We start from the raw sequence: 21,142 nt of genomic DNA, 5'->3' as shown, positions 1-21,142 counted from the left end.
TAGGTTATGTTTGGTTTCTAAAAAGTAATAAGATAAGTAAAAAATATTTTTTTAAACATGATTTTTTCATGTTTAGTCTCATCATGAAAAATGTTAAAAAAAATTAAAATTAATTAAAAATCTATATTAAAAATTAAATAGATCTAAAATAATTTATTAATTTTAAATTTATTTATTTATTTATTCACTTTTTCTTGTGTTTTCCCTCAAATTTTTTATAAACCAAATATATCATTACTCTAATCAAGAATAGGATTTGGAAGATTTGAAATAAACTTGTCACATTTAGATGGAGGAGAATGCTCAAACAGTTTAGAATTAATTTGGAGGTTTCAATATGGTACCTAGAATTAAAAAGTTTAAACGAATAAGATTAATATGCATTGGGCTTGTTTAATCAAAGTTGAGTGAGGAAGCATTGTGTGTCTTTATTTCTTATTTAATATGCTTTTGAGTTTGATTTTTTTTTTAAATATATAAAAAAATTGAAAATAAACTTATTTTTTATTTAATTTAAATAGAAACATAAAAAAATGGAATTTTGAAATTTTTTTATTTATAAAGTAAAAGAGTTAAAAAAAATAAGGAATGAAATATTTAATAGACTTCAACTTATTATATTTATTCTTTTTTTAAGGAAGTTTTATTATTATGTTTTGTTCTATAAAATATTAATGAAATAATAAAAAAAATATGAAAAATAATTTTCTTATATTTGGTTTAGTACAAGAAATATAAAAAGAAAATTAAATATAAAAATAAATAAAATGAGTTTGAAAAAATATGTTAAAATATATATATATATATATATATATATATATATATATATATATATATATATATTAACTTTAAATTTATTTTTTATTTTTAGATTTTTTTGGTTTCAGGGAAAAATACTAAGAAAAATGATTTATTTTTGTTTGATTTATAATGAAAATTCATACCCCGAAACTATGCACAAATTTACATAAAAATAATTCATAGTTTGAAACTATGTATTAATTTGTGCATAGTTTCGGGGTATGGATTTTCATTATAAATCAAACAAAAATATTTTAATTCTTATTTTGTGTTTATACATTTTTACCATATTTATAATTGATAAATCTTAGGTTACTATATTTTTAGATATTAATTACTTGAAATATTTCCAAAGCATTTTATTAATTTATTCATAGTTTATTCCAATAATTGAAATATTTTTTTGATTAATATTATTCTATATATATAGTTTTCAAATAATGTCAAACCTTGAAAAGCTTGAATTTGTTGCCCTCGATATTTCAAGCAAAAACTACTTATCTTGGGATTTAAATGCTAAAATTCATCTAGATGCGATGAATCTTGGAAATACCATTAAAGAAGGAAATGACACATCCCTACAAGATCTCGCCAAAACTTTAATATTCCTTCGTCATTACATTGATGAAAAATTAAAAGGTGAATATCTTACGGTCAAAAATCATTTCATCTTTTGGAATAATCTAAAAGAACGATATAACCACCAAAAGATTGTAATCCTTCGAAAGGCACGCTATGATTAGATGCATTTGAGATTACAAGATTTCAAGTTTGTTAGTGACTACAACTTTGTGCTATTGCAGCAACAATATCGAGAGCATCATCTCACTAAATATTCAAAATTGATCTCATATCTTTTTGTGGCTGAATAAAATAATGAGCTTTTATTGAAAAACCATCAACCTTGTCTTATTAGGTCTATGTCATTGCCTGAAGCCAATGTCACATCTGTCCAAACTCTTGGACATGGACAAGGACGTGGATATGGACAATGTTAAGGTAAAGGATGTGATCGCGGTTACGGTCGTGGTAAACACAATTCTTCTTATCGTAGTAGTTCTCAAAGTAAAAAAGAACAACTCAAACTACCAGAAGTGAAATAATTCAAAGACACAACCTAAAAAGTGGATAGAACCACAAAGTAAACATGCTTGTGAGAATAAGTGTCATAGATATGGTATGAAATGACACTGGTCACGTAACTATCGTACTTTAAAGCATTTGGTTGACTTTTATCAAGCCTTAATAAAAGCAAAAGGAAAAGAAATTGAAATGAACTTCATTGATAGTGATGACCCAGTTGATCTAACCCATTTAGATGTTCGAATTTCTTTGAGAATCCTAATAGGAAAATTGACCATCTAATTGGTGATGGAAATATTTGTTATGATTAAATATTATGTTTTTATTTAGTTATTTATAGATAGGTTTATTTTGTTATCATATTTTGAACACATTGTTTACTATTCATCTTTTATAGTTTATTTCACATTTTATTATTTCTTATTTAAATTCTTTTCTTTATTTATACTTGAAGATATATGGATCTCTCTCATACCTTAATACATCATACGACATCCAATGTAGATGCATGCCTTGTAGATTGTGCTACAACACACACAATCCTTTGTGATAAAAAATATTTTTCCAACTTATCATTTGTTAAGTCCAATGTTAATACAATATCAAGTCCTATAGACTTGATTCAAGGTTTCAAAAAAGCAACTATTATTTTACCCAGTGGAACTAAAATCCACATTAATGATGCTCTTTATTATATTAAATCCAAGCAAAATCTTCTTAGTTTCAAGGAAATTCAGCGAAATGGTTATCACATTGAAACTATGAATAATGGTAGTAATGAATACCTTCTCATTACTTCAGTTATTTTTTTTTTTTTAAAAAAAATTCTTAGACTAACTTCCTTCTTATTCTTGTGGATTATATCAAACAATACTCATTGAGTCATATGCTATCATAAACCAGAAGTTCTATGATTTAAAAACTTTTATGATTTGACATGAACGTCTTGGTCATCCAAGATTATCCATGATGCGTTGTATCATCAAAAATTCTTTTGGGCGACCCTTGAAGAACCAGAAGATTATGATGCCCAATTATTACAATTGTGTTGCTTGCTCATAAGGCAAATTAATTATTGAACCATCATTTACCAAGGTTGAATATGAATCACCGGCCTTTCTCAAATTTATATAAAGTGATATTTGTGGAGCTATTCATCCACCTAGTGGATGTTTTTGTTATTTTATGGTTTTAATTGATGCGTCAACTCATTGGTCTCATGTTTGTTTTCTTTCAACTAGAAATGTTGTCTTCGCAAGATTACTTGCTCAAATGATTTGACTAATGGTGCAATTTCCTGATCATCCTGTTAAGACAATTCGTTTTGATAATGTTGATGAATTCTTATCTCAGACATTTCTTTATTATTGTATGTCGGTTGGTATTGATATTGAATATCATGTTGCTCATACTCACACTCAAAATGGATTAGTTGAATCTTTTATTAAGTGTTTGCAACTAATTATAAGACCATTACTCTTAAAAACAAAATTGTCTTTGTCTACTTGGGCACATGCTATTTTTCATGCTGCCACTTTAATTTGAATTCATCCTACAACTAATCATGAATGCTTACCTTTACAACTTGCTTTAGGCCCTTAACCAAATGTTTCACATTTACGTATTTTTGGTTGTGTTGTTTATGTTCCCATAGCTCCACCTTAACGTTCCAAGTTAGGTCCTCAACGTTGACATGGTATACATGTTGATTTTAATTTTTCTTCCATTATTTGTTATCTTGAACCTTTCACAAGTGATGTTTTTACTGCCCGTTTTGCAGATTGTCATTTTTAAGAAAATGTTTTCCCGTCATTAAGAGGAGGCAAGTCAATTCTAGAAGAATGAGGAGAAATTACATGGTATGTATCCTCCTTGTCTCATCTTGATCCCTGTACAAGATAGTGTGAACTAAAAGTTCAAAGGATTGTTCATTTGCAAGGACTAGCAAATCAGTTACCTAATGTTTTCACAAATATAAAGAAAGTAACAAAATCGCATGTGTCAGCTATGAATGTCCCAACACATATTGATGTCCTTGAAGAACAATTGGAGAATGTCATAGCAAGTGAATTTAAGACACACCTGAAGCGTGGTAGACTTATTGGCTCAAAGGATTCAGTTCTTATAAGAAAAAAAAATGAACAACATATGAAAAATTGGGTACTCTTGAAGAGTTCACAAATATGAAAGGATAATGAAACCCAACTAGATAAATAGGTAGCCCATGAAAAGGAACAAATTGATCAAATACCGGTACCTAGAACTAAAGAGATCTCAATGAGTCACATGGGAGAAACAAATAATCGTAGTGACATTATCATAGATAATATATTTACATTCCAAGTGGCTATGGGCATCATAAGAAATGATGAAGATCAAGAACCACAAACTATGGATGAATGTCAAAAAAGAAATGATTCGTCAAAATGGAAAGAAACAATTCAAACAGAACTAAACTCGTAAGCAAACAAGAAGTATTTGAACTTGTAGTTCAAACACTTGAAAACATAAAGCATGTTGGATATAAATGGGTCTTTGTGGAAAAGCGAAATGAGAATGATAAAATCCTCATAAGATATAAAGAACAAGTAACATGAGATTATATTATTCAAAATAATCAAAATCACAATTGATTATATATGCAGATACAGGATATATTTCAAATCCTCATAAAACTCGATCTCAAATAGGATATGTCTTTACTTTTAGTGGTATGACAATATCTTGGAGATCAGTCAAGCAGACAATGGTAGCCATATTTTCAAATCATTCAGAAATTTTAACATATTTAAGAAACATGTGAACTATTTTCCATTAGAGACAATACAACCAAGTTACATAAAGATAATTTGCTTGTATTACACAAATTAAAGGAAGATTCATAAAAGATAACAAAACTAAGCATATCTCCCCTAAATTCTTCCATACTCATGAGCTTCAAAAGAAATGTGAAATTGATGTTCAACAGATTTGGTCATGTAGTAATATAATAGATCTATTTACAAAGGTGTTACATTCAACCACATTGAAAAGTTAAGGTATGACATTGGAGTGTGAAGATTGAGAAATCTACCAATTGAAATGTTAAAGAAATCATAATCATATCTACATGAGGGGGAGAATACTAATATGGATATACTGCACTCTTTTTTCCTTCGTTCAGGTTGTGTCCCACTAAGTTTTGTAGACAAGGTTTTTAACGAAACAGTTACCATATCCTTATAATAAAAAAGTATTATAAAATATGAGAATTTATAGCATTGTAGGAACTTATAGATGACCATCCATAATAATATTTATTTCTTTGTGACTTACTATAAAAGAGAGGAACCCCTAATGAAAATTAATTCAATTTTCTCTTGGTGCATTCTATTTTTTTTTTCTTAATTTCTTTTTCTTCTCTCACTTTGTTTTACAACAATTTCAAAATAATTTCCTTGTATTTGGCTTTGTACAAGGAATATAAAATAAAATTAAATATAAAATAAATAAAATGAATTTTTTTTTAAATATGTAAAAATAATCCATTAACTTTAAATTTATTTTTATTTTAAGCTTTTTTTTTGTTTCTCAATTCTTCTTGTTTGATTTATAATGAAAAATATATTAAAAAAAATCAAATATAATTAAATTTAATTATAAACTTATATATTTTCAAATCATTTAATCTCTATAAAAGATGAAAAATAAATGAAATAAGTTTGAAATAATTATTAACTTAAATTTTTTTTTTCTTTCTATTTTTTTCCTCTATTTTTTTTCTCACATTTTCCTTTTATTTTTTATGTACTATTTTCTTTCTCTTATTGTCTCCCAAATTTTACAAAAATCAATCATTAAAAAAATCAATTTAATTTATATAATAGAAACGCAAATTTGATTACTTACGTTAAAAGGAAAGGGCAAAACAAAATAAAAGCTAAAAATCATTCGAAACTTCAAATTAAAAACCAGAAACTTTTATATTTTATGAAGAAAAAAATGTAGATGGAGTGGCCCACGAAATATGGGATTAAAAAATAACTGAAAAAGTAAATTGATAAGAGCGAACCCCGGAACCAACCCACAAGCGACACTGCATCGGAGCCGACGATTCCGCCACATCTGGCCCCAAAAATATCTTCTCAAACCGGGTTGATGACGTGGAGGCTTGTTGGTGGCCCGTTAGGTCCAGATATTTTCTTCCAAAATATCACTCGGACACGTGGTGACCACTACACCGACGTGGACTTTTCCATTCATTGCTCGCCCTCCGACATCTCCCAAACTACGAAAATGCTACTCCTGTCTGTTTTCTATGTCGCATCTACCTTTTAAGCATTTATCTATTTTCCCGTCAAACCGACTTTTTCCAATCAGATCAAATCAAATTGAATTTTATTATTTTCGTTGGTTTTTTTATTGGAATTAATAAGATAAAATCATAACAAATTCAAAGACTATATCCTCATAAATTCAAGAAACTGAAAAATAAAAAAATAAAAAAAATAAAAAACGCTTAGTAAAATTGATAAAAGCGGCGAGTAAAACTCATAAATGTGATGCGTTAACATTCGAAATAAGATTAGCGGAGTCGGTGGCACTTTTGTAAATAAATTGTAAACTTGGAGCATTTTGCGCTGCCCGTATTCAAGTATATAGAAAAAATCTATCACAGGCACACAGCACAAAGCATTCGTATTGGCGCAGAGTGAGCGTGGAGAGAGAGAAAGAGAGAGAGAAGGGTGGTGATGGCAGGTGGAGGCGGAGGGAAAGAAGATGAAGAGGGTCTGTGTTCATGGAAGAGATTAAAATGCGCCAGGGATGAAGAATTCGGGGAGGAAGTGCAGCCCCTTGGCAGCTTCTTCTACCCAACGGTACCCTCCGCTTTTGTCGTCTCCGACGTTCTCGAGACCGATTTTCCCATCATTTACGTTAATTCCGTCTTTGAAACCAGCACCGGATACCGCGCCGACGAAGTCCTCGGTCGAAACTGGTAACGGATTTCTCCAATTCCCACTTTTGTTTTTCCAATTTTGTGGATTTTCGCTTCTCACTATCTGTTTGGTTCCCGGGAAACATCAGGAAGGGAAAACAATAAAAACTTTTGGAATTTGATGGTCTTACAATGCAATGGTTTAAAAACTGGAAATTTAAAACTCAAGTTAAGTGAGCCAAATAGCTGTGCTAGTCTCAGTTAGGAGGGAATTTCTTGTTTTTATTTTTGAGTGCATATCTTTATTATTTATTCGATCCGTCGCAGTAGTTGAAATTATACTGATTGTGCAGAATTCTATTTGCTCTTTTTAGGTGAGTGCTGAGACTGAGGAAAGACAAAGGAAGAAAATTTGAAATCCTATCTTTTATAACTTTGGAAGAGAAATAAAATGAAAAACTCACCTGAGCTAAGCCAAATCAAAGTCGGTTTTGCTTCTTATTTTGGGTTTCAATAAAGAAAAATCTAGGAATCAGACTTTTCTCTTAACTATTTGATACATGCTAGGCTCTTATGCTCTCTTTGGATATTGGGAAATGGCAAGGAAAGGAAAGAAATAGTAAAGAATCTCAGCATACGAAAGAGAAAGGAGAATAAAATATAATAAAAATTATTTTATATTTTTTACACGAAAAAGAATAAATTTGGAAGGAATTGAGAGAAAAAAAAAATTATTGAGTTCGAATTATTTTTTATGTTTCTTTCTTTTCATTTTTCCTAATCATTTTTGGTTCCTCGTTCTTTTTTTCAAACTTTCCTATTCAAATGATGGCTTAACCATTAGTGTTTAGTGAAGGTAGGACAAATATCGCACCTCGGCCATTTCTGAAAGCTGTCATTTGGGTCACCCCACCTATCTTAATAGTGGTATTGTCACACCCCAACGGGCTTAATAGTGGTGTTGTTACACCCCAACAATCTCTTTCCCAACATGACACTCTCGTGACTTGAACCGATGACTTCGGCTCTCATACCACTTATTGGATGGAGTTTTGACCATCTAAAAATCATTTAGTGTTTAATGAGTGTGAGTCAAACCTTGACATTTCATCTCATAGGCTTGTTCTAAGAGTCGTCATTTGGGTGAACTATTCGCCGGCTTAAGAGTTGCATTGTTACACCCAACACTTTCTTTTGTGAAGTGACGATGGTGATTTCACTCAATTAATTTTTTTCATGAAAGAAAATCTTATATGAGTAAAGGTGAGTTTGCTCCATCTTCTGAATCTCTTTACAAAAAGAGGACAAGCTCAAAAAAAACATCACTCTAATATAGCTCATTGAGATTCCAAGTCATTGGTATTTTTCATTTGTTTGAAAAAAAAAGGTCAAAAAACAATGGAGCCATATTGTCACTTTATGTTGTTAATTTCTGGTGTTTGTGTTCACTTAGAGGAGCTTGCAGTAAAGGTTTCAAATTCTGTTCACTTCTCTTGCTGCTTTTAACTTACACAATTATACTTGGTTGGTTTGATTGAGTTATTGGGTGAGTGGTGTAGTGTTTTCCCATCTACTTTTTAGCATAATCTATATCTGGTGCCTTGAGGGAAGTTTCACCCATTCCATTATATTTTTATTGTAGAGGTAATTACATATGCTATTTTAGCGTTATGAATGTTTGATTTTCCAGCATATGCAACACATCAAATTGGTTCTTCTCAACTAGTGGTTTTTTTATCCTTAAGTTCTTTAAATTTATTCTGAAAGTTCAGTCTTTTTCATTTCATTCACATCTGTATTTACTAGGGTAGAATTTACATCTAAACATATGCTTCCATCAGCACTGTCATTTTGCCATTTGTTATGTTCATTTTGCTTTACAAAAGACTCGTTTTGACATTCTGAAGCATTTCGTTTCAGTCGATTCTTACAATATAGGGACCCTCGCGCTCAAAGAAGACACCCTTTGGTGGATCCAGTTGTTGTTTCTGAGATCAGAAGATGCCTGGAGGAAGGTATTGAGTTCCAAGGTGAGCTCTTAAATTTCAGGAAGGATGGTACTCCCCTGGTAAACCAGCTAAGACTTGCGCCTATACATGATGATGATGGAGTTGTGACACACATAATAGGTATTCAAGTGTTTTCCGAAGCAAAAATAGATCTGAACCATGTATCATATCCAGTTTTCAAAGAGACTGGCTATCCACATGTTGATCAGTCAGGTAACTATTCTCCTGTGGGTGGACAAGCCCAACATGCCCAGCATCAAGAAATATGTGGGTTCCTTCAGTTGCCTGATGAAGTTTTGGCCCACAATATTTTATCACGCTTGACCCCAAGAGATGTTGCATCCATAGGGTCAGTCTGCCGAAGGATTCGTCAATTAACAAAGAATGAGCATGTAAGGAAGATGGTATGTCAAAATTCATGGGGAAGAGAAGTCACAGGTACACTGGAACTGATGACTAAGAAATTAGGGTGGGGTCGTCTGGCCAGGGAACTGACCACTCTGGAGGCTGTTTGTTGGAAGAAAATGACCGTTGGAGGTGCAGTGGAGCCTTCTCGTTGCAATTTCAGTGCATGTGCAGCAGGTAATCGACTTGTATTATTTGGAGGTGAGGGAGTTAACATGCAGCCAATGGATGACACATTTGTTCTCAATCTTGATGCTGCAAATCCAGAGTGGCGTCGAGTGAGTGTGAAATCATCCCCACCAGGGCGCTGGGGCCACACCCTTTCATGCCTGAATGGTTCCTGGTTGGTGGTGTTTGGGGGATGTGGGAGGCAAGGATTGCTTAATGATGTCTTTGTTCTTGACTTGGATGCCAAGCATCCAACATGGAAAGAAGTCTTTGGTGGAACTCCCCCTCTCCCTAGATCTTGGCATAGCTCTTGCACAATAGAAGGCTCCAAATTGGTTGTCTCAGGTGGATGCACGGATGCAGGGGTGCTTCTGAGTGACACCTATTTATTGGATCTCACTACAGATAAGCCAATGTGGAGAGAGATTCCAACTTCATGGGCTCCTCCCTCTAGATTGGGACATTCGCTCTCAGTTTATGGAAGGACTAAAATTCTTATGTTTGGTGGGCTTGCTAAGAGTGGGCACTTGAGGTTGCGATCAGGTGAGGCCTACACAATTGATTTGGAGGATGAGCGGCCACATTGGAGGCAACTGGAATGTAGTGGGTTCACTGGCATAGGTAGCCAGAGTGCTGTGGTTCCTCCTCCAAGACTCGATCATGTTGCTGTAAGTATGCCTTGTGGAAGGATAATCATATTTGGTGGCTCTATAGCTGGGTTGCACTCTCCTTCCCAGCTCTTCCTTTTAGATCCTTCAGAAGAGAAGCCCTCGTGGAGAATTCTCAATGTTCCAGGGCAACCACCTAAATTTGCTTGGGGTCACAGCACCTGTGTGGTTGGAGGGACCAGGGTCCTTGTCCTGGGTGGGCACACTGGGGAGGAGTGGATACTTAACGAATTGCACGAATTGTGCTTAGCAAGCAGGCAGGACTCAGACCAATGATTTAATAGTGAGTTGCCCACACTGCAGAAATGTATAAATTTTACCCTACCAGTCCAAGGAAGATTTTCCTGCATGATCCGTGCCACTAAGGTTCTACCTTTTTGTTCACTTTGAGTCTTATCTTCTGACGTGTTCCACTGATGCATTATGTGTGTTTTTGCTCAGAAGTTTATTATTATATGTACTGCATAAAGACCTTTCTCCGGACTTTTTGGTACACTGTGAACGTGGGATGTGGTTGTGTATTTTCAGTTTGTAACCCCAATAATAATTAATATGTTTGTGCCCTTTCCATTGAGAAATGAGGCATCCCCAGTAGGAAACATGCATATTATCTTTGGCTTCTGATACTGCCGTGCTTTCCATTTTCTTTTCTTTTCTTTCTCTTTAATTGAGCAGGTATTCATTTCTGGTAAGTGGAAAAATCTAACTTAAGAGCTGGTTTAAAACAGTCAAGCGTGGAATCATTAGAAGAAATCATGAGAGGACTGTGAGACCTGGTGAGCTGATTAACTAGATAGATCTCTGGGCATATTGCTTATAACTCAGAACCTAGATATACTAAGTTCCAATCTGTGTGCCGGGAATCTTTTACCTCGGTGAGTATCTGCCTTCTTTTGAATAGAGATTACTTGTCATTACTAGTGCATCAATCTTCTTCTCGGCACGACGCTACTGTAATGTGGTTTTCTAGAGCCGATTTGAGACAGTTTATGAATGTTTGGGTACTTGGAAGATTTGAGAAAAAATAAAATAAAGAGGAAAAAGAAAAAAGAAAAAAAAGTGAAGATAAATAAAAAATAAATTCAAACATAAACTATAAAGATATTGGAAAAGACCATTGGATTGCCACCTTCCATGGATTTAGAACACCCCACTCAACACCCCCAAAAGAAATTAAAAAATAAATAGATAAAGATGAAAACTGGTAGCCAGTTTTCTAAGTTTTATTCCTTATCATCAGAAAATGAAATTTTGATTATGACATTAAGTTGCTGGAGAATGGAAAGTCACATTATTTCTGAAATTTAATTGAGCTTCCTTTCATGTCACGGTCAAGATATTTCAAGCCACAAAAAAGTAATCCAAAACGAGGGCCCAGACAGAACATTGAACTGCAGGTGACGCTGACCAATGCAAAGAGATTAGCAGGCAGGCAGGCGGTAAGTGATGTCCTGTTTCAGGAAGAGCTGTCATGAAGAAAAACGAAGCTAAATATTTGGCCACTTGTAGGGCCCATAGAATACAAAAGCGTGACAGATCTCACCCAAAATCCTCTGAAATTTAAGTCTGTGAATCATCAATACCGGTGGGTGGGGCAATTGACAACCGCCTAGGAGGTTTTAAAGTTCATGGATAAGTACCAGGGAGTTGATTAACACCAGACACAACAGCATCTTTTTGTGCAGGAATTCTGATAAGTACTAGTGTAAATTGGGAGACGTGTCCATTTACATGAACTTAAACATGGAGTGTCATGCTCTAGTGCACCAGGAATACAGGTCAAAAAGCTGTTGAATTACAAGAGAAGAAAACAACAGGGAAAGAGTTACAAAATTAACAAATGGAAGCTCGACCGAGAGGCCTTTTTAGTGTGTGGGCATTTCATTATTTTGAGTACAAAAAGAATATGTTAACCTGAGAGATCTATCTGCCGTCTTCATGTGGGCAAAGGCACATGTCTAATATGAGTCACAAGCAGGTGGGTTTCCATCATTTCCATGACACTGAGTCGATCTCATCTCTTGCCGACTTGTACAGCTCCAGCCTCTTAGCTATGGCCTGTCTCTTCTCCATGAGTGCCGGGTCCTCATCCAACATTGAACCAAGCTGCTCCTTCTGAAAATGTACCACAACATTTTTGTTAAACCTTTTATTATTAATAATCCTGCACTCCATATGCCTTCTTCCATCACGTAAATGTAGACATTCTTTTCAAGTTCCATTGAATTATACTTGATTTTGCAGAACTAGAAACCAATCAGAAATTGTTTTTGAGTGACTCATCTTTACATTTATCTAAAGGAAAACTCGTTTAAGGAAATTCTGGGGAAGGAGGCATGTAAGCATCTTCTTGTCGGATTCTACAACTCTACCTCTCTTCTCCCAAGCTGAGCATAGAAGTGGCTGAGCAGAGATCTCTTGGCCTCTCGGACTTGACAATAAACAACAGCCTTGGGGATGGAATTCTTCATTGTTTCACAAATCATACTGATATACCCTGATACATTTGATCCTGGAACAGCACAATGGAACATCTATCAGCAGTGATTAGTGTTTTGAGATATTGAACTAATAGTAATATAAATCAATTTGTTGCAACATGCGATGTAAAATAGATATGTAAGCCAACCTAAACAAAGTGAAACAGAAGCATCATGCATCATGCATAGAGTTTAAGCCATGCATGATACAGACCGCTTACCTATCCTCCTGAGATGGATTTCTGTGTAGCGATCCATATTTGGGCCTGATGGGTTTCCACTCTTCTCTTGTTTTTCTGTTTCAAACTGCTGCTTTCGAAAAAAATCTACTGTGAGGTAACTAGACTCCATTTCTACCAGCCTTAACACTGTTTTGCGGCTTTCTTCCCTGAATCTTTCCAATGCTTCTGTTGCAGCAGCTGCTATGTCAGCTGTAAGCGATGGGAATCGCTTCAATTCCTGCAAATTAAGTGGCATTAACAGGAAGCAAGGCAATTCCTCTTCACTGTTGAGCGGGAGAACCCATACAAAGATTGTGTTTCATTTCAATACAAATGGACAGTGTTATTGCTCAGTTTCCTTGTGCATGTTCCAGGAGGGCACCCAAGATATGTAAGTATGCAGCAGTTGGTCCAGAAGTGGATCAGGTTGTGGGGATAATGTGATTATACTACCAGAGAACTTCACGGGTCAATGTACCAATATACCTCATTGATGAAACACAAAAGGCATCCAGAACATTTGTGCATTACTGTCCAGAGAAAGGGAGAACACAAGATGTTGAAGTTGCTTTGGTAATGACCACTTGATCACATTTTTAGATTGTATAAAATAATTGAATTGGAAAAATAAAATGGCTAGATATTAAGCCAATCTCCCAAATGATATCCATTTTTGTGAAACTCACCACCAATACTTCGAGTTCACAGAAGCTACCATTCCACTGCCATACTGCCACCACAATAACCACCATTGCTGATAAAACCATTTAGCCCAATTCAATCAAGTCTGGTTGTACTTGTAACAGACATTAATTATTATGAATCACTAGTATTCTATCTTCAAAGAACTTTCCTATGAATAACTGGGAAGCAACTTAGTATTGAGATTATGGTATCAACACTAGCCCAATACCAACTATTGTTTCCTCCTCTGCCAACTAAATTATCATGGTACTCTCCCTCTTAGTATTGCAGATATGGTATCAACACCAGCAGGATACCAACTATTGTTTTTTCTTCTTCTTCTTTTTCCCTTTTTTTTCCTGAGCCAAATATGATAGCGTTTCAAGAAGAAAGCAAAAAATGTGAAGTCAAATCTCAAAAGCCTAAATATTCCAAGGAATTCCCCAAAGCAAGACATTTCTACCATTGGAAGCTTTGCACATTTTAATCAAATATATATGTTTGAAGAGTAATTATTATTCATTCAATTCTCTTAACATTTTCAGTACCCAACTGTTGACAGAATGCTAACAGAGCAAAATCAATACAGGTTACATAAGCACCTTCAAAATGTGAGGAAAGCAGGTGGGGAACAGATAGGTGTTACCATGTTTTGCCTTTAAACACACAACTACATGTCTGGTAAAGGTAGAGAAAACCACACTTTTAGTTGTCTAGAAGTTCCCTATAATCCTCTCTTAATCTTTCCTACTATTGTATCAAGATGGGTGAAGTACCCATAGTGCTCGCACATGAAGCAAAGTTGGCATTGCCTCTCGAATTTTCGATCTCTTTTAATTCACATCAACGTTGATAGGATGGAAAAAGGGAAAAAAAAAAAAAAAAAAAAAACAGAGGCATTACCAAAGCAATCTAAAAATGTCTTTTAATTCACATCAATCCAAGTGCTTTAACTATCTCATAAATACAAAGTGTAATGTGCTCATTTGAAGACTATCAACCACTTAATGAAAAAGCTAAAAATAATTCCGCATGCATAAATCTATTCGAATCTTCTGAAAACAGAGGCATTAACAAAAGACTGCTCACCTGTGTTTCAGCTATTGATTTCCGCACAAGTTCTTTCAAAACGAAATGCACCTGAGTAAGAAATAGACAATGTAACCAACCAAGAGAACTGTCATATATAGCATTTTCTTAGTATAAAGAGGATTTCAGATCTTAAAATTACAGCATCAACAGAGGCTTCAGCTGGGCCTTTGAAAAAGCTGAGGGATCCATCAATAAGTCGTCTGTATCCTTGTTCTGGAGCAATTAAATGTGGTTGGTAACCATCTGCCTCTGAAACAACTTTTCGGACATTTTGTAAAGAAAGATGACGATCAAAGGGGAGCTTTTTTAAAGCAGCAGGTAATTGATGATCAAAAACTCCATATATCTTATCTCCACCAGCTCGCCTGAGGTAGCAAATAATTATTGTTAGGGAAAGTATAAAACCTTAAAAAAGTCTATCCAACCCAAGAGGATACCGATTTCATGATGATCAGACCATGAAATTTTATAAAGGTAACATTATTTTTCTCACAATAAAATCCTAAAGTGTACCAAAATAAAACAAAGAGAATGTGGGTATGTGCATCAAACTATGCTCATAATTGAAAATTTGCTACAATTTGTTGGAAACTTCTTTATGATCTGAGCATGCTCCTCATTAGACACTATATAAAAGAGCATCTTATGGACATCTTTATGTGATGAACCACGAGAAACAACAATAATATGGAGAAGAAAATAAGAAAAACAAAACAAAACCTAGAAAGCACATAATGATTCATGTGGTTCAACCTAAAACCTACATCCACGGGCTAAGATAAACAAAGAATTAATATTGTACCACGATATTACAATTAGAGAGCTCTTTAGATCCCATACCCCCAATTACTCCAAAATGACCCTCTTTCAGTCAAAACTCTTTCTATATTTATCCTCATTGCTTAGGAATATTCCATGTAGGGAACCAATTGACTGTTATAAATAAACCTATTGTTGTAAGAAAATTTATAATAGAATTTTTTTTTATAACAATATGAAAGCTCCTTTACAAGAATGTCTCCTAATATGAAAATAGCATGAGTTAGAAATTAACTAAGTGGGAATTGAAATACTTTCCAACAATCTCTACCTTGGCTCAAAATTTCAGGCTTAGCACACTCAAAAATATTCCATAACTTTTTGCTCAAGCACTAGAAAGTCTTACATGACATTTCGCCAACAATCGATGGGCGTTCAATGAATACAAACAGTGATTAAAGCTTGGGTAATGTCTAAACTTCAATGTGAGAATAGACTTTGTAATCACATCTGTTGGATTCTCTGCTACAATGATTCTTTTTATCAGTCATGACCCCATGATGATATTAGGTTCCTCCTACTTAACAGTTGCTGCCACACTAAAAGCATACTATTTTTTAAGTTTCTATTGTCGACCAGTTGCTGAACAAAGAATTTCAAAACAGAACACAAATAGAAATATTTGGTGCTGAAAAGTGTTGATAAATGCAGAAATATAGGCTCTGGTGTTTACCCTCCATCTAGATGTTCCTTGAAGACACGGTCAAATGCACGACACATTTCCAAAATTGTATACAACTGGGCCTGTACGAAGTAAAATATTTCAAAAAATTGATATAGGATTCAAAACAATCTCATTCATAACCAATAAACTGGATTTGGTCCCAATCATTACCCCTGAATCTACTGCAATAGGCCTGCCAATACGATCCAACTCTGCATTAAGCTCATCAATTGTCTTATTAATCAAAGCAATAATACTTGGAATTCGTTGCCGAATGACAGACTCCAAATGCTAATTCAGAAAAAGGGAAAAGGCTTAATGTAAATATGTTTTGAGATTTCAGTAAATTGAAGAAAAAATGGATTAACAGAGCCAAGATAACTAGAAGACAGTAAGAAAAGGAAGAAGAAAACCTGGGATAGAAGTTTTGCAAGATACTCTGAGCCCATTTTATGTGCCAAGTGTCCATACTCAGGGCTGCTTTCAAAATATTCTCGCTCTTTTTGACGGGCAGCAATCATGTCAACATTCTTGTTGATATCAGCTTGTGAACGATTTACAATTCCCACCCAGGGATGCTGCAGCCTATATGATCTCCCTTCCAGAACCTTATACATTCATTGATAGAAACTATTCATGTTTCCATATCAAGCCCACCGCCAGATTTAACGAACTTGAACTAAGAATTCAGTGGGGAAGACATGCTTAAAGGAAACTAAAAGATAGAACTAGAAAATAACCATGATCTTATGGATAGTACAGAATAAGCTTATAAAAATGAAAGTAATTTATATAGTCTGGGCAATTTATATGGAAGTATAGTTGAACCCGTACATCCAGGGCATTGGTTCCCTTGTCCATCAGATCAAGTTTTGTTAGCACTCCAAATGTTCTTTCACCTACAAATACCAAATGTAATAAATGTAGCTAAATCTTTTAGCTTGTAAAATATGAACTAAAGATTCCACTGTAAAACAATGCATTGCGTTGGGATAAACTACTCCAGCCTTATTATTCAAGAAGAAACATAGGAACTAACTCCATAATACCTGTAGGATCAACTTCTCTAGCAAGCTTTATAGCATCCGAAGTGGCAATATCTTGATTAGCAGGAGAAATCGCCAATATAATGCAGTTAGGCTACGGAACCAAAACCAATCCATTAGATTAATTGGTATGAGAGAAAAAGTTAAGAGTGCATCTATGAATTTGAAGAATAGACCTTTTTCTTGCCTAAACTGAAGATAATTTCCATAAGTAGTAAAAGAACTAGCTAGAAAAGGATATACAAAGATTAAGTTAAAGGATTTAGAAAAGATTAAATTTAAGATGGCCATTGCACAACTGAATTCAACTCCAGTATCCTAGAACTGCAAAATTTTTACATACGAATGGGCAACATTCCCAGCTCACTATCCTAGAAATATGCTTCCATACATATTCTGTTAGTGTATGCATTCTCATAAGCGTTTCACTTAGGGAGTGTTAAATACATATTCTGAAAGGCCTAATGTTTACGGTTGTTACCTCACCTTCTCAACATAAGAACGAACCATGTTGTCAATGTCTTCAACAATACTGTCTGGTTGTCCTTCTGCAAAAGGCCAAAATTTTCATTATCTGTTAATAATAGAACTTAATTGACCCTATATGTATATATAGGATTGATTTCTTCAGTTTTTAACAAAAATGAATATGTATTATTAAAGAATTACCTACAGCAACCTTTGTCATCCCAGGAAGATCAATGAGAGTCAAGTCAACAACTGCCAAACAAAGCCATGATTTTACCATCTACTCTAATAGTAATAATTATTAAACAGATATGGTTGACAAACTGCACCATATAATAAGAAATTCTTAAAGCATAAGCCTACAGTAAGGATTCTCATGTCACAACAAGCACTTCTATAAAGTATGGAAGCTACATAAGGAAGAAAGGAAAAGAAGAAAAAAAAGGTTCGATGCTCAAATGTATCATTCCTAAATAATGATATTCTACATTCCCAATATGCAGGTAGTGCACTGGTTGGGATCAAAGGCAAAAGAAATTAAGATATGGTATATTATCATGTTAAGTGACCGTTTGATTATGTACAAATTCAATATCCCATTTACATTCCACAAACAATAATACAATGCAGCTCTAAAAAGGTAGGGAATTTATCTCTTGTTCACTAGCTACTTAACCATACAAATATTAAAACCATGATTCCAAGATGTAAATTAAAACAGATCTGAAGCTGGTTGCCCACCAGTTCAGTTATGGAAGTTAAAGGTCCAGACACAGCAAAAGGGGAAAGCAATGTATACAACAAAGTGAAAATGTTATAATATCTTTCTGCTTTATTCAATAACATAACCCAAACTAAGCAGATAGCAGTAACTAACAGAAAAAAGTAACTACAAACCATTGGGTGAATAAATGCTCAGGTGAATTGGAATGTTAGATATGTGCTTTGTCTTCCCAGTTATACGGTCTGTTTCATCTTGAATCTCCTTACGGACGGAAGCTACATAACAGAAAGAACACAAAAAAAAAGGACAGATTGATTAATGCATACTATAGACAAACAAGAAAATGTATTTATGTCTAAAATTTTAAAGGATGACAACTGCATAACAGCAGAAGATAAATATTTTAAGGGAATCATGGTAAGCTGAATTCTGTAAAAGAGTTGTGTCCTGAAGAAATATTGACTAAATGAGGACAAGATATCATTTATCATTGACATAATAGGAATAGATAGTAAGAATCAATTGCACATGTCCATAACAGGGAGCAAAAAGAAGCAAGCCAATTGAGCCTACACCAAAGTTGCCATAAGAAAGGTGATTCATGTCTTCATTATTCCGTCATCATGGGCAACATTCATTGTTTATTACAGGTTACAGCAACAGGAAATCAATGAGGCAAAGCAAATAATGCCTTCCTGCTATTATTGTAGACTCACACCTATCAGTCAGCCGATACACCTATAAAGTCAGTCCTACCAGTTGTTAATCTTGCTCTGTGGCATTGGAAACAAAGCTAAACCAAATTGGAAGTAATTGTTAGAAGGTATGAATTTATTTCAGTGATACCTTTATCCATACAGTATAAGAATGTTTCAAGCTTCAGAAAAGGCACCAAATTCAGTAAGCAAGTAAAATTCACAAACAAGACAATAAAATTCTAATGGAAACCTGAAGCATCAAAGTTTTAAAACATATAAAATTATCAGATTAACATTACATAAGCCCATGGATGGTACATATGTCTTAATTCAAATAGAAACTTCGGCTTGGTTAGATTCATCTTACCAAAATCAGTAAACTTCTTTTTTGGTGCGTGAAGAAACTCCCCATATTCGGCCTGCCCTTGTTCTGTCTTTTGAAGTTGCAATACCAGAGGCCTCCTTGTCACAATGCCTTACCATTCAAGAAAATATAAAAATGAAATACAAATTGACGTTAAAAAAGAATGTCCTATTTTCATGACTAATTAGCATAGCAAGATTTTTTATTTTTTTTTCTTTTTCTTTTTCCTTTTTTGATAATTTAATAAGACCACTGCAATCATAGCTATTTGAAATTAAAGTGACTCCAATCTGAGCCTAATCAAGGCAATTCTTTTATCATTTGGATATCAATCCAACTTAGGAAATAAGATTCAACTGTCGCTTTCCATTCTCTTCCTTCCATTTTTTCTCATCAACCAAACAAAGGATAAATGAAAATGCATTAACAATATGTACCAAAACAAACACAAAATAGGAAATTACCGGATCCACGAGGCAGGAAGTCCCTTCCAACCACGCTTTCCAACACAGACGATTTCCCAGAGCTCTAATTTCCGCAATGAAAAAGGAAAACAAGAAAAATGAGCAGAAAGGAAAACCCAGAAAATTCAGAACGAGAAAATGAAAAGCCGAGAAAAAAGAATGGCGGAAACCTGGCCTCCTACAACAGCAACAGAAGGAAGAGCTTCCCAGAGGGACATTCCTTCGCCACCGTGATCGCCTAGGACGGTGCAGGCTCTCTGGATTCTGTTGACGAGTCCGATCAAGCTCTCCATTGTCGCCATCTTTTGAATGAACAGGCAATGAACCTTTCAGTTTTTATGGGTGTACGAGATGAATTAATCTTTGAAGACAACACAAGGGCATGAAATGGGGATCAAGAAATCGAAATTGACTTTGTTTTGGAATTTTTTTTTATTTTCAGGTTTGGATCCAGAGATTGAATCTCAGGCGCAAGACAGATGAGAGAGAGAATAAACAGAAAAACGGTTGAAAGGACGTAGAAAATATTTGCATGGCGTTGGAATTTGTAATTTTACTTGATTTCGGGGTCAGTCATAAATAAATGAAATTGGGTCACCTTCCACTGCAACGATCATGAAATATAACATGATTTATTATCATTTTTAGCTAATTTCTCCCCAAAGAAAAAGGTGCGTTGGTATGTCAGCCTCTTCTCCACCCATATATATAGCTTAAACAAAAAAATCCTCTACTAGGATCAAAGATGGGAAGGCTATGAGCAATGAAATATTAATGCTATGATTGATTCTTAAAAAACATCGTGGAAACCAAAAATTGTTAATGTTATATTTTATTCTTAAAAAGTACTAAGTAAAGAAAAAAGATTGTCTTATAGAAAATATAAAAAAAATTAAAATTAATTAAATATTTTTTAAAATTATTTAATATTTATATTTTAAAGTTAAATGAGTTTGAACCAACATCTAAAAATAATGTATTGGCTTTAAATTCATTTTATTTTTATTTTTCTTCACTTTTTCTTTTCTTCTACTTTTCTTCTTAATTTTCTTTCTCTTGTATTTTCTTTCTAATTTTTTTGGTACCATACAAGGAAAATGATTTTCTTATATTTGGATATACTATGAAAAATATAAAAAATAATAAATGTAATTAAAATTAGTTATAAATTAATACATTTTCAAATTAAATAATATTTAAACTAAAAAATTAAAATAAGTCAATGAGTTTGAAGTAATATATAAAAATAATTTATTAACTTTAAATATATTTTAAATTTTCCTTCACTTCTTCTTTCTCTCAATTTTCTTTCCCTTACATTTTTTTTCAAATAATAATGAACCAAACATAGCCTAAAATTAACCTAGAG

At 33.9% G+C, this 21,142-nt stretch overlaps 2 protein-coding genes across 2 annotated transcripts; one reads left to right on the top strand and one right to left on the bottom strand.

The window, feature by feature from the left end:
* Positions 1-6,566: 6,566 nt before the first annotated feature.
* On the top strand, positions 6,567-10,673 carry LOC117918367 (adagio protein 3). The gene is made up of 2 exons (XM_034834964.1): positions 6,567-6,859; positions 8,720-10,673. The coding sequence occupies exons 1-2, from the start codon at positions 6,615-6,617 to the stop codon at positions 10,323-10,325; spliced, it is 1,851 nt and encodes a 616-aa protein (XP_034690855.1). The 5' UTR covers positions 6,567-6,614; the 3' UTR covers positions 10,326-10,673.
* A 1,077-nt stretch (positions 10,674-11,750) lies between these two features.
* LOC117912528 (dynamin-related protein 1C) lies at positions 11,751-20,270 on the bottom strand. The gene is made up of 16 exons (XM_034827139.1): positions 19,944-20,270; positions 19,774-19,837; positions 19,313-19,420; positions 18,421-18,522; positions 17,725-17,775; positions 17,542-17,603; positions 17,059-17,149; positions 16,844-16,908; positions 16,423-16,617; positions 16,181-16,300; positions 16,019-16,089; positions 14,666-14,891; positions 14,524-14,574; positions 12,751-12,988; positions 12,422-12,561; positions 11,751-12,164 (listed from the first exon to the last, which is right to left on the bottom strand). Exons 1-16 carry the CDS (start codon positions 20,073-20,075, stop codon positions 12,039-12,041), a joined length of 1,842 nt encoding a protein of 613 aa, XP_034683030.1. The 5' UTR covers positions 20,076-20,270; the 3' UTR covers positions 11,751-12,038.
* Positions 20,271-21,142: the final 872 nt, after the last annotated feature.

Source organism: Vitis riparia, chromosome 1, assembly GCF_004353265.1.
Source record: "Vitis riparia cultivar Riparia Gloire de Montpellier isolate 1030 chromosome 1, EGFV_Vit.rip_1.0, whole genome shotgun sequence".
Taxonomy (NCBI): Eukaryota; Viridiplantae; Streptophyta; class Magnoliopsida; order Vitales; family Vitaceae; genus Vitis; species Vitis riparia.
This window is presented reverse-complemented; position numbering and strand designations above follow the sequence as displayed.

Coding starts and splice junctions, on each gene's coding strand:
- LOC117918367 (XM_034834964.1), top strand. CDS start 6,615: ATGGCAGGTGGAGGCGGAGGGAAAGAAGATGAAGAGGGTCTGTGTTCA. Junction 6,860..8,719: donor GAAGTCCTCGGTCGAAACTG/GTAACGGATTTC, acceptor ATTTCGTTTCAG/TCGATTCTTACAATATAGGG.
- LOC117912528 (XM_034827139.1), bottom strand. CDS start 20,075: ATGGCGACAATGGAGAGCTTGATCGGACTCGTCAACAGAATCCAGAGA. Junction 17,776..18,420: donor GAGCATTTATTCACCCAATG/GTTTGTAGTTAC, acceptor TTTGTTTGGCAG/TTGTTGACTTGACTCTCATT. Junction 14,575..14,665: donor CTGAAGCCTCTGTTGATGCT/GTAATTTTAAGA, acceptor TTTCTTACTCAG/GTGCATTTCGTTTTGAAAGA.